The sequence below is a fragment of the Rhinolophus sinicus genome, linkage group LG01 (genome assembly GCF_036562045.2).
Source record: "Rhinolophus sinicus isolate RSC01 linkage group LG01, ASM3656204v1, whole genome shotgun sequence".
NCBI lineage: Eukaryota > Metazoa > Chordata > Mammalia > Chiroptera > Rhinolophidae > Rhinolophus > Rhinolophus sinicus.
Window position 1 is genome coordinate 62,291,626 of NC_133751.1, and position 23,623 is coordinate 62,315,248.

Consider the following 23,623-nt stretch of genomic DNA (forward strand, 5'->3'; position numbering starts at 1 on the left):
AATAAAAAGTTACACATCTCCCCAATTTGATGGAAATTTTGAATGGCTATTTCTACCCTTTTGGAGTTTGGGAAATGTGTTTAGTTTTTTTTCCTTTCTGTTTTTCAGTTCCAATATTTATTATATACACTGCTCCCCCACCCACCTCCCTGCCTTTTAAAAACAGTTATACTTTGTAAAACCATGGTTCACACTGTTGCAAATGAGGGTCTTACCTCTGTCCATATTTAATCTCGGCAAAAATCTTAGTAGTGCATGACATCATAACATAAGAGAGCATCTATGTACAAACATATACAATTTTATTGATATCTCTACAGACTACAAGAATTTTAAGTATAGTCACAATTGCTGAGTGCAACAGAAAAATAGTAATTTGTCATTTTCTGAAAAGATGCAAAAATTCTGAAGATGAAAGAAAGATACATCAATGATATCATTGTTTCTTATTTCCTAGAATAAAACATCACATAATTAAGTACTAAAAATTATAGGTTATTAGAGATTTTGATCCTGTGTACACTTGTCCTTCACCACCATCTACTTTATTTTCTGGCTTTGCAGTTGAGAAGGGTGGGCCAGTACTAGAGGGGAGCAGTACGAGAGAGAACCCGCTTGAGTTTTCTCATGGAGTATTATTGCCTTAGATAGGCAGACGCTCCTGTTTTGATAGTGAGAGCACTCTTTCCGGGCACTGGAGGCCAGATAGTGAATTACAGCCATTCTTCTCCCCTTAAACACATGTGTAGTTACTAAGAAAATGAATCCAAGTGGCCCTGGGAGCTAAGACAACAATCGAAAAGGAAGAGGTGTTCTCCCTTCTTGCTAAGACCAAGTCCAGTAAAATATACCTATACCAGAACAGGTACCTGGTTCCCATGTCTCCTCCAAACGAAGAATGAATACTACATTTGGATCTGATTTAGTAAATGATTGTTTTGAGTATTTCCACTATCCAGCTATTGAGAATTAGTTTTCCACTTAGTTTTACATGCTGTTGAAGTTCTTATAGTTCTGGTGTTTTGTAATGTCACATGTATTAGATAATTAAAACCTAGATGTTTGACTTGGAATAATTAATGGCCGAGTCGCATAGGAGAAAATCACAAAGACAGAGTTACTAAGGGTCAATGGGGCACTGTTTGGTCATCAATTTACACAGAACATTTGTTTTGGTTGTGACACAGAATAAATATCATCCAGCCACCACTGTATCTCCTCCATCTTTGCCTTCCCTGACTCCTCAGAAGCGGGGCTTGGGCACAAGCCAAGGTAGATAAACGTGTCTTCCTTAGTTGGCCATAAAGCAGTGGTTATCAAGCTTGGCTGGACTTCGAACTACCTTGGGGCATTCAAAAATATTGATGTTTGTTTCCCACTCTGAGAGATTTGAATTAGGAATTTTAAAAGCTCCTTAGGTGATTCTTATGAACAACCAAGGTTGAGAATCACTTCCCTACATAAATTTATTAGGTTGGTGCAAAAGTAATTGAGGTTTTTGCAATTTTTTAACCTTTTAAACCGCAATTAGTTTTGCACCAACCTGATACAAAGGCAAACTTCTGCACCTCTGGTTCCTCATCAAAGCCTCTTCCTCTTTCCTCTGGCTCCTGTGTCCCTCCCACCCCAAAGCTCTTGCCTCAAATTGGCACGTCCTCTTCCTTTCCCAACTCAGAACTTATCTATTCTGCATTTCATCCTCTCAGGGCTATATTGTCTGCAAATATATACACTAAACCTGCTGCATGACAACCATGCTCCCTGGAATGATGCCATCCAAATACATGACTTACTGGCAGGTATGTATGGCCCGCTGGCCAGTGTGTATGTGAAACAGTACCTAGTCAAAACGAGTTTGGGACTACGATGGACAGACGTGAAGGAGCTGTGCTGGCTACCGCGTTTCTCCTGAGGCAAAGAGCAAGCCCTGACAGGAATGTCTGACTCCTTTCGGCATTGCTCTCTCTCAGCAAAAGTGGTCAAGTTATAATGTCTTCCCACAGGAGCAGGCTGTAATCACAGAGATTTACTCCCGGGTTGTCGCAATGATCCTAAACCAAGGAGAGGATTTTTAGTTTACTTTTCTAGACCCTCTTCATTTTCCCTTTTGCCAAACATTTTACCACCATATAGCTCAAAGAGCTAATCGTAATATTCAGTCAACCTAGGGCATATCTGCTTTTTCCTCTTTTTCAAAGCCATGGTCCTCCCTTAATGCAGAGAGCAGACAAATGTTACCTTTAAAACTGGACACATGGGTCACATAAAAGGACTCCAATAGTAAACTTGTTCCTTTGCAATCCCTCAGGATCTTTGAAGAATAGAGACCTGGATTCTGATTTATTAACTTGAGAATCATTCAAAGGCTATATAAAAGGTTTGAAAAATTGTCTTTACGACTGAATTCTCAGACAGCATCTCACTGAGTTCTGTTACTGTCCTTCCGAAATTAGACAACAGCCCTAATGATGACTGGGGCTCTAAGTCAGGGTCTCAGTGAAGTGAAGGAAGCAAAATCAGTACTACTGCTTTTGTAGGGGATTAAAATAAATGATAAATCAGTCATCCTTCCTTCCAAATGCTGAGGTTAATAGATGATTTCATGATAGGGATTATTGCTTATTACTAGAACCAGAAAAACAAACACTTCTAGCTTCTCATTGATGAATAGAATGCAAAGGTCCATTTTCTCCTGGGACATTAAGAAGGGGTTAGCTCTTGAGGGAGTCACAGAGAGATAAAGTCAACTTGTAGAGACTGGTTTTCAAGACTTCTGATGCCACTCTAGCAGGTATAATGTAATTTTAATGACAACTAAGGCTCAGTCATTTTCTCTATCATTGTCCAAGTAACTGGAAGTATTTTTCTTATGTTCTTAGAGGCAAGGTATTTAAATAGTACAGAGGAGAGATGAAAAGAATTACATGGACTAATAGTACTCATTTGCCAGGGATGATGATAAGATGGTGGTTGTGGTGGTTGTGGTGTGTGTGTGTGGTGTGTGTGGTGTGTGTGCGCGCACGCGCTAAGGTGAGTGCAACAGAACAAAACTGTTCAAAGAGAAAAGTCACATGCACATTACATTCTTGTTATTGCTATCTCTTCGGATTATAAAAATAATTTTGATACAGTAAAACCTCATTAATTTGTATTCCACTAATCAGGAGTTTGTGGGATAAAGTTATCCTTGCATTAAGAAAGGGTTTATAAAAACAATATTGAAAGACACATTTAAAAAGAACCTATTCTTTTCAAGCATTTCAGAAGCACCTATTTACTTCCAATTGCTGTGCTAATTATAAACCTTTGATCTATTCATTAGAGTTTTAAGCACTTCTACTGTGAAATGCTATAGTGTCCTTTTTGGTATTTTCTCTGTATGCTTTAAAATATTCCGTGTTAATTTTTACTGATCCATAGAAGCTTTCTCCAAAACAGTATTGTATTGCATATGAAGCGTACATGTAATTTTGGGATAATTTATCTTGTTATGACACTGTGCAATTATTATGCTTAATTTCATATAAGACTTATATTACATATTCACACTCAATCTGTCCTTAAATGATGTAGAACAGTGACTCTCAATTGGGAGCAATTTTGGCAACGGCTGGAGGCAGTTTTGATTGTCATTACTTGGGGGTTACTACTGGCAGCCCGTGGGGCAGAGGCCAGGGATGTTGCTGAGCCTCCTGTGGTGCAAAGGACAGTCCCCATAACATAGAATGTTCTGCTAGTAGTGCCACTGTTGACAAACCCTGATGTAGGACAAATTAAATCAAATCTTATTAGGGACTTCAGAGATATTTCTTGAACTTAAAGCCATTTTGGACTGAATTTCATTGTTGCTAAAATAAACTAATATTTTAGGTTTTTGTTTTTTTTTAAAATATAGAAATGACAAAGTATCTGTTCAGAAAATCAGAAAACTGGGTCCTTGAAATTGATGGTACAAATAAATAGTGAACTGCAATTTGACCACCAAGGCTTTCCAAATCCTGGTCTCAAGTTTCTTTACTACATTTACTATATAATTTTATGTATCGTGTTTGTATTTCCAAGTCAGGTTCTGTTCTTTAAGGCTGTTCACAGGAGTCTGGAGAGATTTGTGGAGAGGCTTTTATGAGAAATAAGGAGAATTCAAGGACTCTAAGAAATGCTATCCTGGTATACATTTACTGACTCAATCATCTTTGCTCTTCTCAAAATTACTAAAAACATTTAAATAAAGTACCACTTCAATCAAATTCACTTAAAAAAAATCTAAAAAAACCCAAGAAATACTATCTTTGGCTGTGAAAATAACTTGAACTTCAGGAAAATAGTGATTTCTTAAAAAAACACAAATGTAGATCTAGTAAGATCTTGATTAATCAAAATTCAATAAGCCAAATCCATTAATTTTAAAAAATATGTTCTTTTTGAAGGAACAACATATTACAGGATGGGTCCTAGAATCTGCATATATTCATTTGTATGACTTTTGACTTCTAGATTCATGTTAAATAATGATAACAGGTGTCTTTGTTTTGTTTTGCCTTTAGCAGTCCTCTGATAGATACCTTTTTAGCATGATCATGTTAAGGATATTCTTTATTCCATTTTAAAAGAGTTTTTCATAAGGAATAGGTGTTTGGTATCTATTGGCATAATCCTATGGTTTATATTATTTAGCCTGAGTGACAAAATTATTGATTGCGTATCATTAAAATCTCTGTATTTCTATTGTCCATGATGGTGACTGAGGCCAAGACAGCAAAAACACCACTATATTTTATAAAGGTTTTCAAGAGTAAGTACAGAACCAAAAGTATTTCTAATGAAAGCCCTTGTTAATCAGAAATGTAATAAATCAGAATCCCTTTCTCGAAACATTTACTGAGGTTTTACTGAATCGTGGTTAAAGAGAATGACCAGTTTGGTCTGTGCGTGTCAGGCTGCAAGAGCACCTTTGGATTGAAGACCCCACTGGGTTTGAACAGTAATATACTGTGTAATTGGCAGACAAGGATACGAATGAAGCATTAAAAATATATCACTTCAGAAACTGAGACCAGCGTGTGTGAAATCAGTTCTCAAAGCTAACGGCGTTGTTCTATAGTCTTGTTTCCCCGAACCTATCGTTAACTCCCCTGCAGAGAACAAACCAGGCTGAAAAAATGCTTTGAGGTGACCCACCTTGCAAGGTTTGTGACTAAAAATAGCAACTTGTTCTGACGGTGATAGAAATGGAAATAATTGTGTTAGGAATAATTTATTATACTGGCAATACTTGATTATGACTGAGAACTGTGAATGATCTAAAATATAATGGAGAGGAATATTAGTCAGACTCTTGCCATAAGAAATCAATAATGTTTTAGTATAATGAAAGTTAGAGATGAGCCAAAAACTTTGGTTTTGTTTTCTTTTCCTTTTCAGTTGGGTATGGAAATGTACTTGAAATGCACTGATAACTTCTAATGCAGATTTTTTGAATTGTCAGGTGTGGCCCAATTTATAAAAATACTTTACCATTAATCTTTTTTTCTTCTGTCACAACATGCTTTTGTTTCTTTTCCTCTTAAGATGTTAATTTATCATGCAAAGATTGTTTTTTTCATTAAGTGCATTAATGCTTTTGTTTGTACAGGATTTTTTCACATCAGGAGGACTCCTCGTAGTTCCTAAATGTAAATTCCTTAGCAAATGACATGCCAAGATGGTAGCTCCATTCCACGTGGGAAAAGGCAAATTCAGCCATACCTTGGGATTTTAACCAGGGTTCCAGCCTTTCGGTTGTACAGTGTCTCTGATAAGTCTCTCTTATGATCACTTCAGATGGACTGTAATGGAACATTTTTTGTAGAAGAAACTGGCTTCTAGCAGTTGAATAGTGATGCTGGGAATAAATTTGGTTTCCCTGAATAATGGTTTCTCAAAGCAGTCACAGCTTCTTTAGAGGTTCAGAATTGGTACCATTTCTTATCCTTATATTTCAGCATTAACTGCAAAGAAAAAAGTCACCATAAGATGTTAAAAAAACATTTAAAAGTGCCAATCAAAGCAAGCTTACATTGAGTGAATCATGAATATCTAAGTGAATCTCAAACCTTATAAAACTTCCTTTATTTTATAAAAAGGTGCATATGAAAAAAAAACCACACAAATCAAGCTATAAGGACTCAGCTGACAGGAAAGATTTGTAATGATTGAGAGAAAAAGGAATGTGTGGATTCCAGCCTCTACTGCCCCTCACACCTTCTTGGGGGATCATGTAATGTAATGGTCCTTAAACACTATTTCAGCAGATGGTGCCCAATATACACCCAATGTATCAGAATTAATGGGCAATTTTATTTTAAGTTATCCCCTAAGATAAAGAAGTATCAATATATTGTGTATTTTTTCAAAAATGTTTTTCTCCCAAATGCTGGGGGAAATATAATACTTATACATAATGAGATCCAGGGTACACACAGGATGAGTGACAGTGGCATCTATGTTTAAGCTTTCTTGTGCAGGACCTAAATGTTTAAGGTTATTACTGGATGACGGCGCCTATAGTTACTTGGGCAGCTTACCTCATGTGCATGTTTGGAAAATGCTTCTGCACTGGTCATCATGCCTGCAGTTTTCTCTTCCAGCTCTCCTAACCTCTGTCCTCTCTCGTCAAGTGCGATCCGTGCCCGAGTCAGCTCTCCCATCACCCCTCCTGCAGCGCCCTTCATCCCTTCTATACCACCTGGCCCAGGAATGTGTTGTGCAAGGCTGCGGGATGCTTTTCCTGCGGAAGCTTCCCCAACTGTAAATTCAAGCCATAGCAATTTAAAACATTTGTCAGGAATTCAAATAGTTACAGTTAAGTTTATCACCAAATTACTCATGTTAAATTTTACTGTCATCATTCTCCAGTATGAGACGGACATATTTGATCCTATCATACATATGTATTTGGACAAGTTAACACTTACCCAAGAAAAATGCCTACAAAAGAAACTGTGAGAGATATTGTTACCATATGCCTTTTCGTGTGTGTGTAGATTCCATATAATATGGACTAATTACATTTTTAGTTATTTTTTAAAATTACAGTTGACATACAATATTATATTAGTTTCATGTGTACAATATAGTGGTTAGACATTTATATGTCTTATCAGGGAGTAATCACCCTGATAAGTCTAATGCCCATCTGACACCATACATAGTTATTACAATGCTATTCAATATATTCCCTACGCTATACTTTACATCCCTGTGACTATTTTGATAATTGTTAATTTGTACTTAAGCCCTTTCACCTTTTTTACCCATCCCCTCAACCCCTCAGGAACCATCAGTTTGTTCTTTGTTATCTATAAGTTTCTGTTTTGTCTGTTCATTTATTTTTTTCTTTAGACTCCACATATAAGTGAGATCATATGGTATTTGTTTTTCTCTGTGTGAATTATTTCATTTAGCATAATACTCTCTAGGTCCATCCATGTTGTCACAAATGGTAAGATTTTCATTCTTTTTTACAGCCAAGTCATATTCCATTGTATATATGTACCACATCTTTAACCAATCTTCTATCGATGGACACCTAGGTGGCTTCCATTTTTTGGCTATTGCAAATAATGCTGCAATGAACATAAGAACACATATGTCTTTTCAAATTAGTGTTTTGGATTTCTTCAAAATGGAATTGCTGGATCATAAGGTAGTTTTATTTTTAATTTTTAAAGGAATCTCCATACTGTTTTCCATAGTGACTGCACCAATTTGCAGTCCCACCAATAATGTACAAGGGTTCCCTTTTCTCCACATCTTCGTCAACACTTATTCTTTGATGATTTATTTATTGAGGATAACCATTCTGACAGGTGTGAGTTGCTATCTCATTGTGGTTTTAATTTGCATTTCCTTGATGATTAGAGACGTTGAGCATCTTTTCATATGTCTATTGGCCATCTGTATGTCCTCTTTGGAGAAATGTCTATTCAGATCCTCTGCCCATTTTTTAATCAGATAGTTTGGGTTGTTTTTTTGGTGTTAAGTTGTATGAGTTATTTATATATTTTGGATATTAACCTCTTATTAGATGTGTCATTGGCAAATATCTTCTCCCATTCAGCAGGCTGTCTTTTCATTTTGTTGATGGTTTCCTTCACTGTGCAAAACGTTTTAATTTGATGTAGTCCCATTTGTTTATTTTGTCTTTTGTTTCCCTTGTCTGGGGAGACATATCCAAAAAAATACTGCTGAGAGCAATATCAAAGAGTTTACTGCCTATGTTTTCTTCAGGTGTTTTATGATTTGGGGTCTTACATTTGATCTTTAACCCATTTTGAGTTTATTTTTGTATATTGTTTAAGAAACTGGTTGAGTTTCATTTTATTTGCATGTATCTGTCTAGTTTTTACAGCACTATTTATTGAAGAGACTGCCATTTTATCCCATTGTATATTCTTGCCTTCTTTATCATAGATTATTTGACGATGTAGGAATGGGTTTATTTCTAGGCTCTCTATTCTGCTCCATTTATCATATGTCTGTTTTTATGCCAGCACTATGCCATTTTGATTACTATAGCCTTGTAGTATAGTTTGATATCTAACTTTGTTCTTCATTCTCAAGATTGCTTTGGTTATTTGGGGTCTTTTGTTGTTCCATCTAAATTTTAGGATTATTTATTCTGGTTCTGTGAAAAATGCCTTTGGTATTTTGATAGAGATTGCATTGAATCTATAGATTGCTTTGTGTAGTATCGGCATTTTAACAGAGTTAATTCTTCTATCCATGAGCACAGTATATACTTCCATTTATTTGTATGTTCAATTTCTTCCTCCAATGTCTGTAGTTTTCTGAGTATAGGTCTTTTAACTCCTTGGTTAAATTTATTCCAAGGTATTTTATTTTTTCTTGATGCAATTATAAATGGGATTGTTTTCTTAATTTCTCTGATAGTTCATTAGTGCTGTATAAAAATGCAACCTATTTCTGAATATAAATTTTGTATCCTGATACTTTACGGAATTCATTTATTTGAATTGCTTTTGGTGGAACTTTAGAGTTCTCTCTATATAGTATCAAGTAATCTGCAAATAGTGACAGTTGTACTTCTTCCTTTTCAATTTGGATGCCTTTTATTTCTTTTCCTTGTCTAATTGCTGTGGCTAGGACTTCCAAAACTATGTTGAATGTAAGTGGTGAAAGTGGACATCCCTGTCTTATGTCTTATCTGAGAGGAATAACTTTCTGCTTTTCACCATTAAGTATGATGTCAACTGTGGGTTTGTCATATATAACCTTGATTATGTTGAGAATTTTATCATAAATGGATGTTGGATTTTGTCAAATGCTTTTTCTGCTTTAATCAATGTGATCATATGGTTTTTAATCTTCATTTTGTTTCTGTAGTGTATACTGTTAATTGATTTGTGGATATTGAACCAACTTTGGGTTCAATATCCAAATTTGGGAATAAATCTCACTTGATCATAATGTATGGGAATAAATCTCACTTGATCATAATGTATATCTTTTTAATGTACTGCTGAATTTGGCTTGCTAATATTGTGTTGAGGATTTTTGCATCTATGTTCATCAGGGATACTGGCCTAAAATTTTTTTTTGTAATGTCTTTGTCTAATTTTGGTATTAGGGTAATGCTGGCCTTATAAAATGAGATTGGGAGCCTTCCCTCTTCAATTTTTGGGAATAGTTTGAGAAGCATAGGTATCAATTTTTCTTTGAATACATGATAAAATTTGCCTTTGAAGCCATCTGGTTCAAGACTTTTTTGTTGCTGTTGGAAGTTTTTTGATTACTGGTTCAATTAGTAGTTATTGGTCTGTTTAGATTTTCTGTTTCTTCTTGATTCAGTCTTGGGAGATAGTATGTTTCTAGGAATTTGTCCATTTCTTTCAATTTGTTGGCATATAATTGTTTGTATAATTATAATAATCTTTTGTATTTCTGTAGTGTTGGTTGTCACTTCTCTTTCATTTCTGACTTTACTTATTTGTGCCCTCTGTATTCTTTTCTTGATTAGTCTCGCTAAAGGTCTGTCAATTTTGTTTATCTCTTCAAAGAAGCAGCTCTTGGTTTTGTTGGTATTTTGTTTTATAGACTCTATTTCATTTATTTCTGCTCTGCTCTTTATTATTTCCTTCCTTATACTCACTTTGGGCTTTGTTTGTTCTTCTAGTTACTTTAGGTCCAAGGGTTAGTTGTTTATTTGATATTTTGTTTTTGTTTCTTAAGGTAGGCCTGTATTGCATGAATTTCCCCCTTAGAACTGCTTTGGCTGTGTCCCATAGGTTTGGGGTCTGTGATCAGAGAAGATGCTTGATATGATTTCAGTCTTCTAAAATTGTATTTCAACTTGTTTTGTGCTCTGTATGTGATTTGTCCTGGAAATATTTCTATAAGCACTTGAAAAGAATGTATATTCTGCTGCCTTTGGGTGAAACGCTTCAATATATCAATTAAATCCATCTAGTCTAACATGTCATTTAAGACCACTGTTTCCTTGTTGATTTTATGTCTGGATGATCTATCCATTGATATCAATGGGGTGTTAAAGTCTCCTACTATTATTGTCTTACTGTTGATCTCTCCCTTTATGCTGTCAATATTGGCTTTATATATTTAAGTGTTCCTATATTGGGTGCGTAGATGTTTACAAGAGTTATATCCTGTTGTTGAATTGATCCCTTTATCATTATGAAATGCCTTCTTTGTCTTTTGTTACAGGCTTTGATTTAAAGTCTATTTTGTCTGATATAAGTATTATTACCCCATCTTCTTTTTTCATTTCTATTTGCATGAAATATCTTTTTTTTCATCCCTTTACTTTCAGTCTGTGTGTGTCTTTCAATCTGAAATGTGTCTCTTGTAGGCAGCATATGTACAGATCTTTTTTTTATCCATTCAACTACCCGTTGTGTTTTGATTAGAGTGTTAAGTCCATTTACATTGAAAGTAATTATTGATAGGTATATAGTTATTGTCATTTTATTAATTGTTTTCTGATTGTTCTTGTAGTTCTTCTTAGTTCCTTTCTTCTTTCCTTGCTCTCTTGTACATTATGACTTTCTATAGTGTTTTGTTTGGATTCCTTTCTCTTTATTTCTTGCATGTCTCATAGATTTTTGGCTTGTGGTTACCATGTGCTTCATATATACCAAGCAGTGTATTTAGAGTTGATGGTCACTTAAGTTCAAACACGTTTTAAAATCGCTAGCATTTTTACTTATTCTCTGTACGTTTATGTTTTTGTCATTATTTTTTACGCATGTGTGTGTGTGTGTGTGTGTGTGTGTGTGTGTGTAAATATCAGAGAATGAGGTATATGCATGATGGTCATTAATATACATATGTTAAAATTTGGTTACTTTATAACAGACTAAAAATTTCCCCAAATCTTTTAACTATGTTTCATTTAATTTTAATGAAGTACTTTTTTTTAAAATTGAAAAACAGCTGTCTTGGTAAAAAATATAGTGAGCATTCCCAAAGATGTTTTATTAGGAATGGAATCTAGATCTTTTTTTTTTTTTTTAAAGAGCCTTATTAGGATATAATTCACATACCATAAAATTCACCATTTTAAAGTGTTCAAGTCAGTGATTTTTAGTGTGTTCACAGAGTTGTGCAACTATCATCACTATCTAATTTTAGAACATTTTCATTACCCCATAAAGAAACTCTGTACCCATTAGTAGTCACTCCCCAATCCCTTATTGCCCCAGTTCCTGGCAACTACTACTCTACTTTCTGTCTCTATGGATTTGCTAATTCTGGATATTTTATATAAAAGGAATTATACAATTTGTGGCCTTTTTTTTAATCTTCCTTCTTTAACTTAGCATGATATTTCAAGGTTCATCTGTGTTGTACCATGTATCAAATTCATTCCTTTTAATGGCTGATTAATATTGTATTGTATGGAATTACCTAGATCTTTTGCATAGTTAAAAGTTCAAGAGAAAAGAGCTTTGATCTGCAAGACCAAATGATGATGAAATATTCTGGAAAAACGTACCCTTTTTATCTTTTTTTTTTACTCAACCCCTCCTCTTTGGCAACCATTAGCTTGCTCTCTGTATCTACGGGTCTGTTTTCGTTTGTTCATTTTTTGTTTTTTTTTAAGATTCCACATAAAAAGTGAGATTATATAGTATTTGTCTTTCTCTGTCTGACTTATTGCACTTCACATAACACCCTCTAGTTCCAACCAAGTTGTTGCAAATGGCAAGATTTCATTCTTTTTTATTGTTGAGCAATATTCCATTATATATATATGTAAAATGATAAATTTTATTCCTGTTTAATAAGCAGAAATGATATATATATTTATATATAATACATATTAGATATATATTATACATATTATATATATATAATATACATATATTGTGATATATACATATCTATATATATCTATATATCTAGATATCACATCTTCTTTACCCATTCATCTATCAATTAACATTAAGGATGATTCCATATCTTGGCTACTGTAAATAAAGCTGCAATGAACACAGGGGTGCTTATGTTTTTGAAATAATGTTTTTGTTTTCTTTGGATAAATACTTAGAAGTGGACTTGCTGGATCATATGGCAGCTTTGTTTTCAATTTTTAAAGGAACCTCCATACTGTTTTCCATAGTGGCTGCACCAATTTATAATCCCACTAATAGTGTACAAGGAAAATATATTCTTAACTTCTTTTTGAAAATGTTCCCTAGTATCTTTCTACTGATTTTTGACTATTGTTAGAGTATCACTGGTAGATTTTAAAAATAATTTATTCTGTAGCATTGCTAAACCTTGTATTCTGAATAAAGAATCTGTTTCCCAGCAGTGGTTAAAGGTAGGCAGATTTAAAAACATTTTTTTCCAGACTTTAGTAATCAAGTATATTCACCCTGTCTTGCAGGTATGATCTATTTGCAAATGACACATTTATTAGCTTACTCATTATTTGTATTAATTTCATGTATTGTTTTTGTTGAATTATTTCTTAATATGAGGTGATCAATTTTTTCATGTTTAATAAACAGAAATAATTTTCATGGTACTGAAGCAAAATAATCTACTCCAGAATTTGAAATCACATATTACGCTAAGTACACACACACACACACACACACACACACACACACTTTCTCTCTCTCTCACACACACACGCACACACACATCTTCTATTTGGTGATACAGTTTTATAACTAGAAGTTTACTTACAGAGTTCTTCTCTGTCAAATGTTTGTCCACTTCCACCAAACAGTCCCTTTAGAAACCCTCTGTTTTGAGCTTCTGGAGTCTCTATGGGAGTAAACAAATCCCCCAACATGTCCTGTATCAAATTCAAAGAAAAAAGCATTAGAGTAACTAAAAACAAACTAATAGATCAAACGATAACACAGTTTGTGAGAGTACATTATGAAAAAACAGTCTGTTTTCCATATTTTCATCGTGATTGTTGCTTTGATCCCAGTTCTATCTCTGGCATTTCATTCTCCACCTCCTTTTCCTTCCCTTTTCCAGCAACCGACATTCTGAAATTTTCATTTTTATACCCTCTTCTCCCCTTTACAATTAGAAAGCACAGCAAGATAACATCATAAAAATGGCAGCATGAGGTGAGCCTCTTGAAATCTTCCCTGGAATTTACAACAAATTGAACAACTACAACGCCACAAAGCACTCCCTGAGCAGCAGACAGGCAAGACTAAGAGGCACACTACTGAAATCAAGTAAAGGTAGGCAAATTACATGAGCAGGGAAGGAGGGAAGGGAGAAGTGACATGTGGCAGTGCAGGTGCAGGACGCAGACCTAGCTCAGTGCTCTGAGTTTGCTGCATCCTGGAACTACCGCAGCTGTGGGAGAGGGAAGAACTCGGACTGCTAGGGCTCTGCTTATGGCCCACAGGACTAAGGGGACAGCATATAACACGGCTGAACCCAACGCTCAGGGCAGAGACCTTGGAGCAAAGACTGAGGGAAGAAGGCTGAAAACAGTGGTTTAAGCCCTCACTGCTGAGCAGAGAAGGGAAGCCTTGGGCACTGAAACTAGCCGCCCCCTCCCTACCCTCCCAGAGCTCGCATCACCCCCACATGCTCAGTGTTAGAAGCGGAACAGTAGCAGTGTCAGATCAAAAGAAAAGAATATTTGCAATTATGAGAACTGTGGTCCACAGACACAGACTCACAGACCAACTTGTTCTGGCAAAGGGGAGGGAGCTGTGGAATCAGGACTGGCTGTGGTGGTGGTCATCACCATTGCTCTGGGCCACCTCTCACAACCCACCCAGCCCCTGTCCCCACCTATCTGGGTGGATCCCTGCAGGACTAAACAGAACTGCTGAAACATACGGGCTCTGAATCTGGTGCAGGAAGAGCTTTGGAACTTCAGAAGCTCTCCACATCATCCCACATAGGCAGCGCCCTATGAGCCAGGTGACCTGCTCACAGAGGAGAAGCCCACTTTCCAGAGAATCCCCCCATTGTATGAGAAGCCGGAATAGTGCAGAGAAAATATAACACTACAGTGTGAGAGAGAATAAAAGGCTGCAGTTGGAGAGAAAATAAAACATTCTAACAACACCTACTAGAAAACAAAAGAAAGACCTCTTCCTATCAACCTGTTGCAGAATCCACTCCTGTAGATGTCTAGGAAGAGAAATAATAAATCATTAATTGCCATGAATAACCAAGGTAATAAGAAGGCTCAGGAAGAAAATGAAAAGTCTCCATAAAATGAACTTAAAGACATGGAAATATGTGACTTAAATGACAGAGAGTCCAAGATTGCAGCTCTTAAAAAAACTCAATGAGATGCAAGAAAACATAGACAGGCAGTTTAATGAACTCAGAAACACAATCAAAGAACAAAATGAACATTTTACCAAAGAGATTGAAATTTGAAAAAAGAACCAAATAGAATTTCTGGAGATTAAGAACTCAATAGAAGAAATTAAGAATGAAATAGCCAGCTTAGGTAGTAGAGTTGACCAGATGGAGGAAAGAATCAGTGACATTGAAGATAGAAATCTAGAAATGACATGAATGGAAGAAGAAAGAGACTTGAGACTTAAAAAAATAAAAGAATTCTACAAAAACTTTCTAACTCCATCAGAAAGAGCAATATAAGAATAATGGGCATACCAAAAGGAGAAGAGAGAAGGGAACAGAGAGTATCTTCAAACAAATAGTCGATGAGAACTTCCCAAACTTGTGGAAAGAACTGGACCCTTGAATCCAAGAAGCAAATAGAACACCTAATTATCTCAACTCCAACAGTCCTTCTCCAAGGCACATTGTATTGAAGCTGTCAAAAATTAGACAAAGAAAGAATCCGCAAGGCAGCCAGGGAAAAGAAGACGGTAACCTATAAAGGAAAGCCCATTAGATTATCATCAGATTTTTCAGCAGAAACTCTATAAGCCAGCAGGGAATGGAACCAAATATTCAAACTAATGAAAGAAAGAATTATGAGCCAAGAATAATAGATCCAGCAAAGATATCCTTTAGATATGAAGGAGGAATAAAGACCTTTCCAGACATACAGATGCTGAGGGAATTTTCTAACACATGACTTGCACTACAAGAAATACCGAAGGAGCCTATTCAACCAGCATAAATAGAGATAATTTGTGACAACCAAAACATAAAAGAGGGGAGAGTAAAGGCCTGAACTAAAATACGGGAATGGAGAAAGTATGCTGAAGAAAATGGAATACTCTAAATATGAAACTTTCTTTTACATAAACTTAATGGTAACCACTCAAAAAAAAAAAAAATCCAGAACTGAAATATACAATGTAATAAAAGAGAAACAGAGGGGAAAATCATAGAATACCACCACACCGAAATAATAGACAACCACAAAAAGGCAAAGAAACAATGGAGACACAGTCTTACCAGAAACAGAAAGATAGAATGATAGGAAATCCTCACATACAATAATCACCCTAAATGTAAATAAACTGAACTCACCAATAAAAAGGCACAGAGTAGCAGATTGGATCAAAAAACTAAACCCAACCATATGTGGCCTCCAAGAGACACATCTCAGCTACAAGGACAAACATAGACTCAAAGTGAAAGGGTAGAAATTGACACTCCAAGCAAAAGGTACCCAGAGAAAATCAGGTATAGCCATACTGATATCAGATGAAACAGACTTCAGGATAAAAAAGGTAACAAGAGACAAAGGTGGACATTTCAAAATGATAAAGGGGACTATACAACAAGAAGACATAACAGTCATCAATATTTATGCCCCCATCAGGCAGCACTGAAATATACCAAGCAACTACTAACAGAACTAAAGGGAGAAATTGACCAAATCACAATTATAGTAGGGGACGTAAATACATCATTGACAGCTATGGATAGATCATCCAAACAGAAAATAAATAACGAAATAGCAGCCCTAAATGACACATTAGATGAAATGGACATAATTGACATTTATAGAGCACTTCATCCTAGAACATCAGACTATATATTTTTTTCTAGTGTACATGGAACATTCTCAAGGATAGACCATATATTGGGATATAAAACTAGCCTCAGGAAATTTAAGATTGACATCATACCAAGCATATTCTATGATCACAAGGCTTTGAAATTCGATATCAACTGCAAAAAGAAAGCAGGAAAAACACAAATATGTGGAGATTAAACAACATACTTTTAAAGAACAACCAGGTCTAAGAAGAAATAAGAGGAGAGATGAAAGGACATATAGAAACAAATGAGAAGGAAACTACATCCTACTAAAATTTTTGGAATGCAGCAAAAGCAGTTTTAAGAGGGAAATTTATATCATTAAGGCTTATCTCAACAAACAAGAAAAATCCTAGATAAATAACCTCACATTACACCTTAAAGAACTAGAAAAAGAAGAACAAATGAAACCCAAGGTCAGCAGAAGAAAGGAAATAATAAAAATCAGAGCAGAACTAAATGAAATAGAGAACAAAGAGACAACAGAAAAAATTAATGTGACAAAGAGCTGGTTCTTTGACAAGATTAATAAAATTGACAAACCCTTGGCTAGATTCACTAAGATAAAAAGAGAAAAGACACTAATAAACAAAATCAGAAATGAAAGAGGGGAAGTTATCACGCAGGCCACAGAAATACAAAGGATCATCCAAGAATACTGTGACGGACTATATGCCACCAAATTCAATAACCTAGAAGAAACGGACTAGTTCTTAGAAACATATAGCCTTCCTAGGCTGAATCACAAAGAACGGGAAAATCTAAATAGACCCATCACCAGTAAGGAAATTGAATCAGTCATCTGAAACCTTCCCGAAAGCAAAAGTCCGGGACCAGATGGCTTCCCTAGTGAATTCTACCAAACCTTCAAAGAGGATCTAATTCCTGTCTAACTCAAATTCTTCCAAAAAATTGAAGAAGAAACAATACTCCCTAACTCCCTAATTTTATGAGGCCAACATTACCCAATTCCAAAACCTGGTAAGGATAACACACACACAAAAAAACTACAGACCAATATCTCTGATGAATATAGATGCAAAAATCCTAAACAAAATTCTAGCAAATCGCATGTAACAATGCTTTAAAAGATTATTCATCACGACCAAGTGGGGTTCATCCCAGCAGCACAAGGATGGTTCGATGTATGCAAATCCATCAATGTGATACATCACATAAACAAAATAAAGGACAAAAATCATATGATTATATCAATTGATGCAGAAAAAACATCTGACAAGATACAACATCCATTTATGATTAAAACACTTAATAAAATAGGTATAGAAGGAAAATACCTTAACATAATAAAGGTCATATATGACAAACCATCAGCTAACAGTGAAAACTGAAGCCCTTTGCTCTATGTTCAGGAACACGACAGGGCTGTCCCCTATCACTTTGGCTTGTCAACAAAGTGTTGGAAGTCCTTGCCAGAGCAATCAGGCAAGAGAAAGAAATAAAAGGCGTCCAAATTGGGAATGAAGAAGTTAAACTGTCACTCTTTGTACATGACATGATGTTATACATAGAAAACCCTAAAGACTCCACCAAAAAGCTATTAGAAACAATCAACGTATACAGTAAAGTTGCCGGCTACAAAGTCAACGTACAAAAGTCCATTGCATTCCTATATACTAACAATGAAATCTCAGAAAAAGAAACACACAAAAAAATTCCTTTTGCAATTGCAGCAAAAATAATAAACTACCTAGGAATAAACTTAACCAAAGATGTGACAGACGTGTATGCTGAAAACTATAAGACATTTTTGAAAGAAATTGAAGAAGACACAAAGAAATGGAAAGACATTCCGTGCTCATGGATTGGAAGAATCAACATAGTTAAAATGGCCATACTACCCAAAGCAATATGCAGATTTAATGCAATCCCCATCAAAATCCCAATGGCATTTTTTAAAGAAATAGAACAAAAAATCATCAGATTTGTTTGGAACCACAAAAGACCCCGAATAGCCAAAGCAATCTTAAGAAAAAAGAACAATACTGGAGGTATCACACTCCCTGACTTTAGCTTGTACTACAGGGCTACAATAATCAAAACAGCATGGTATTGGCAGAAAAACAGACACATAGACCAATGGAATAGAATTGAGAACCCAGAAATAAAACCACATAAATATGGACAGATAATTTTTGACAAAGAAGCAAAACATACAATGGAGGAAAGACAGCCTCTTCAATAAATGGTGCTGGGAGAATTGGATAGCCACGTGCAAAAGAATGAAACTGGACTGCTATCTGTCACCATGTACCAAAATTAATTCAAAATGGATCAAAGACTTAAGCATAAGACCTGACACAATAAACTGCATAGAAGAAAACATAGGTACTAAACTTATGGACCTTGGGTTCAAAGAGCATTTTATGAATTTGACTACAAAGGCAAGGGAAGTAAAAGCTAAAATAAACAAATGGGACTATATGAAACTTAAAAGCTTCTGCACAGCAAATGAAACCATCAACAAAATAAAGAGGCAACCAACCGAATGGGAGAAGATTTTTGCAAACAGTGACTCTGATAAGGGGCTAATATCCAAAATATACAAGGAGCTCATGAAACTCAACAACAGAAAAACAAACAACCCAATTGAAAAATGGGCAGACGACCTGAAAAGACATTTTTCCAAAGAGGACATATAAATGGCAAATAGACATATGAAAAAATGCTCAACATCACTAATCATCAGAGAAATGCAAATAAAAGCCACAATGAGATATCACCTCACCCCAGTCAGAATGGCTATCATCAACAAGACAAATAGTAACAAGTGTTGGAGAGGCTGTGGAGAAAAAGGAACCCTCATACACTGATGGTGGGAATGCAGACTGGTGCAGCCGTTATGGAAGGCAGTGTGGAGGTTCCTCAAAAAATTACGAATAGAATTACCGTATGACCCAGCAATCCCTCTCCTGGGTATCTACCCAAAAAATCTGAAAACATTTATACATTAAGACACGTGTGCTCCAATATTCATTGCGGCTTTGTTTATGGTGGCCAAGACATGGAAACAACCAAAATGTCCTTCAATAGAGGAATGGATAAAGAAGTTGTGGTATATATACACAACGGAATACTATTCGGTGGTAAGAAAAGATGAAACAGGAACATTTGTGACAACATGGATGGATCTTGAGCGTATAATGCTAAGCGAAATAAGTCAGACAGAAAAAGCAGAGAACCACGTGATTTCACTGATATGTGGTACATAAACCAAAAACAACAAAAGACAAACAAATGAGAAACAAAAACTCATAGACACAGACAATAGTTTAGTGGTTACCAGAGGGTAAGGGGGATGGGGGGTGGGAGATGAGGGTAAGGGGGATGGGGGGTGGGAGATGAGGGTAAGGGGGATTAAATATATGGTGATGGAAGGAGAACTGACTCTGGGTGGTGAACACACAATGGGATTTATAGATGATGTAATACAGAATTGTATACTTGAAATCTATGTAATTTTACTAACAATTGTCACCCCAATAAATTAAAAAACAAAAACAAAATGTAATTGCAAAACAAAACAAAAAAACAACCCAATTGAAAAATGGGCAGATGACCTGAAGAGACATTTCTCCAAAGAGGACATATAAATGGCAAATAGACATATGAAAAAATGCTCAACATCACTAATCAGCAGGGAAATGCAAATAAAAACCACAATGAGATGTCACCTCATCCCAGTTAGAATGGCTATCATCAACAAGACAAATAGTAACAAGTGTTCAAGAGGCTGTGGAGAAAAAGGAACCCTCATACACTGATGGTGGGAATGCAGACTGGTGCAGCCATTATGGAAGGCAGTGTGGAGGTTCCTCAAAAAATTACGAATAGAATTACCATATGGCCCAGCAATCCCTCTCCTGGGTATTTACCCCAAAAATCTGAAAACATTTATCCATAAAGACGTGTGCTCCAATGTTCACTGCAGCTTTATTTATGGTGGCCAAGACATGGAAACAACCAAAATGTCCTTCGATAGTTGAATGGATAGAGACATTGTGGTATATATACACAATAGAATACTATTCGGTGGTAAGAAAAGATGAAATAGTACCATTTGTGAAAACATGGATGGATCTTGAGATTATAATGCTAAGCGAAATAAGTCAGGAAAAGTAGACAACCTTATGATTTCACTGATACGTGGTGTATAAAACTGAAAACAACAAAAGAAGAAGACAAACAAATGGAGGAACAAAAACTCATAGACATAGACAATAGTTTAGGGGTTACCAGAGGGTAAGGGGGGACTAGGAGAGGGTAAATGGGGTCTAATAGATGGGGATGGAAACAGAACTGACTCTGGGTGGTGAACACACAATGTGATATAGAGCTAATATATTACAGAATTGTACTCCTGAAATCTATGTAACTTTACTAACAATTGTCACCCCAATAAACTTTAATTAAAAAAAAAAAGAAGAAAAAAAAGAAAGCATGGGAAGATAATAGATTTACCCTAGGATTAATTTTTACCTGATCAATGACTATTAATCTAGACTTCTGATCTCCTGAACTGAGCATGGAGTGCCTTATAAAATAGGAAGCCTTTGGCGGTATGTGGAGAAAGGTTAGATTTATTTTTATATCAACTACAAAATTATAAAATGGCTCATGAAAATTTAAATGATTCAATATTGGCATCTACTCAATGGTGAGGTATAATCGTTCTCAATATTTGTGTGCTTTAAAATGACTGGAGAAATATCCTTTCAGAAATACAGATGCTGAAGCTTTATTCCTCACATACTAAATCAGAATCTACAGAGATGTGCTCTGATTATCTATATTTTTAACTTGCTCTCCTGGTCTTTCTAAAGGAGATCAAAATTTCCTATCAGTATGGAGAAAGGAACGTCAACCAAAATTCAGGAGATCTGTGACCTAATATCAGTTTGTCTATGAACCTGCAGCATGACTTTATCTTCATCACTTCCTCTCACCTCTACTCACCAGACCTGTGCTCTTCCTCCTTAATCCCTCCTCTCTGGAAATGGCAGCACCATTCTACTTAGTTCCCCAAGTCAGAAACCCAGGTATAGTTATTAATGCCCTCCTTTCCCTGATTACACTTCATAACTATTGAATCTGCTAACTTTTCTCCATTTCTCATCGCTGGCTGCCATATTTCAAGCCACTGTTACTTTGGCCTTAATTATTTTTAAAAAGCCTCCTAATTGTTCTCCCTACTTTCAGATTCTTGAAGACCAATTGTCATATTGTCAGAATATTAATTTTAATAAATAAATTTACTCAATCTTTTTAATGACTTTCTGTTGTTCTTGGGATAAATGCCAGTTCCTTTAAGGAGCTTACAAAGTGCTCCAAGATCTATTCTTGACTAATTTTCCAGCATCATCCCTCCACTCTTTCCAATTCTAAACTCTGAACTTTGTTGGCAATTTCCTGAACCCCTGGGCTTTCACATGCCATGACTCTGTCAAGAATATCATTACCTTTTCCATTCCCAGCCATCCATTCTGGTGAATAACTTCTACTCACTTTTCATAGTCCTTTTCTAACTAGCCCCTCCTTCTGTTCCATCAATCCAGGTACCCCTCTTATATGTCTCCCCAGCACGGGCACAGCCATATATAGATAATATTTCCACAGAGTATTGTGGTGTCTGTTTACTAATCTCTCCCTCCACACTAGCAGGTAGGAACTTGTTTTATTGTTTTCCTAGAGCCTAGGAAAGTCCAGACATAGTAAAAACTCAATTAACTATGTTGTTGAAGAACAATAATATTTATTATTATTTATTTTAAAAATATACTATATTGCAGGCACTGTGCTCAGTGCTTTATATGAATTCTTTCTTAATTCTTGCAATAATGCTCCAAGACAGAGCACACAGGTAGGTTAAGTAAAATGCCCAAAGTTATACAAGTGGGCAAAATACAATTTAAATAGTTCAGAGCTTGTACTCAACCACTATATTATAATGAATGGGTTTTAGTTTTTTTATTTGTAAAATGAGGGGGTTGAACCAATTAAATTCCTAAGATATTTAAAAAAAAATTTTGTGACCGCTTTTCCTTACTCAAGGTTAGATAGGCTTTTATATTTATTCTGTTTCTAGGCTTTGCTTACTGCTATGATCAAAGACAAAAGCCCAATTCTAACCCTCAGAATAAATGTGTATTTATTTTGTATGGCTTAGTCAAAAATTAAGTTTTCTTTAAAAAATGTCCATGAACTCTCTGAATAGCACACAATTTTTTGTGTGCACATACATATTCCCCACCCTGGAGGGAGAGTTTATAATCTTTCAGAGGATTCTCCACAGGCAAAAAAAAAAAATAAAAAAAAATCATTAATATGTATAATCTTCATATTGTCCCCCTTTCTTATTTTTTCCATGTATACCTAGAACTACACTAGAACGTGGTAGAGTCATAATGATGAGAGTAATATTCAAAATATATTCTAGTGAAGACATATTTATTGTCTGGCCCAATAATATGTCAGCTTTTAGACATCTCTTTCATTCTCTGTCTGTACAACCATGTCCAATGTTTTGTTTCATAAATATGCCTGACCTACCTGTAGGTTATCACACATCTCTTGGCTGTATGTTAACCGCTGGATTTCAGTAGGAGAGACGAGGTATAATGCCTGTCCTTCATTGGTAAAACAAAATGTCCGTGCTATCCTCATGTCTGTCAGTGGCAAATAATTAACATCCAACATTGGGCGAAGACTAGGTAGGCTGAGGGGAAAAAAGCAAATCCACATTTCATATTTGAATTGTTGCAAGCTTTAAAATTTGCAGATCCTTATAGAAAAACAGTAATTTTTATACCACTATTTTATTGTGTTTTTTTTTAATCCTCTTGAAGACTCAGTTGTAGTAAACTAAACTTTGATATAAAACCGTATAAACAAAAATTCATGGGCAGAGTTCTATTTAATCCATATAGATAATAAGCAAATGTCCTCGAAGGATGGACTGAATGCAGAGATCAGCAATTTCAGGATACTTTTTGCAGCATTTCACAGGTTCCTACAATATGGTTATGGTCTTTCGTTATGGCAGAAACATTACAGCTAGAAAGTGCCCAACTACATATTTGGTCTATTGTCTCTTTTTAAGGAAAAGCTCCTGAGTCTA

The 23,623-nt window shown here is 35.6% G+C and overlaps 1 protein-coding gene across 14 annotated transcripts in view; it reads right to left on the reverse strand.

The window, feature by feature from the left end:
* Positions 1-285: 285 nt before the first annotated feature.
* Positions 286-23,623, reverse strand: part of STXBP5L (syntaxin binding protein 5L) — a 242,728-nt gene continuing 219,390 nt past the window's right edge. For all 14 annotated transcript variants that reach the window (XM_074331359.1, XM_074331330.1, XM_019729632.2 and 11 more), the window contains 4 exons: positions 23,056-23,221; positions 13,216-13,327; positions 6,564-6,784; positions 286-5,987 (listed from right to left, as the gene is read on the reverse strand). In XM_074331359.1, the coding sequence (XP_074187460.1) occupies positions 5,946-5,987; positions 6,564-6,784; positions 13,216-13,327; positions 23,056-23,221 (541 nt within the window). In that variant the 3' untranslated portion in view covers positions 286-5,945. The remainder of the gene's footprint in view (positions 5,988-6,563; positions 6,785-13,215; positions 13,328-23,055; positions 23,222-23,623) is intronic.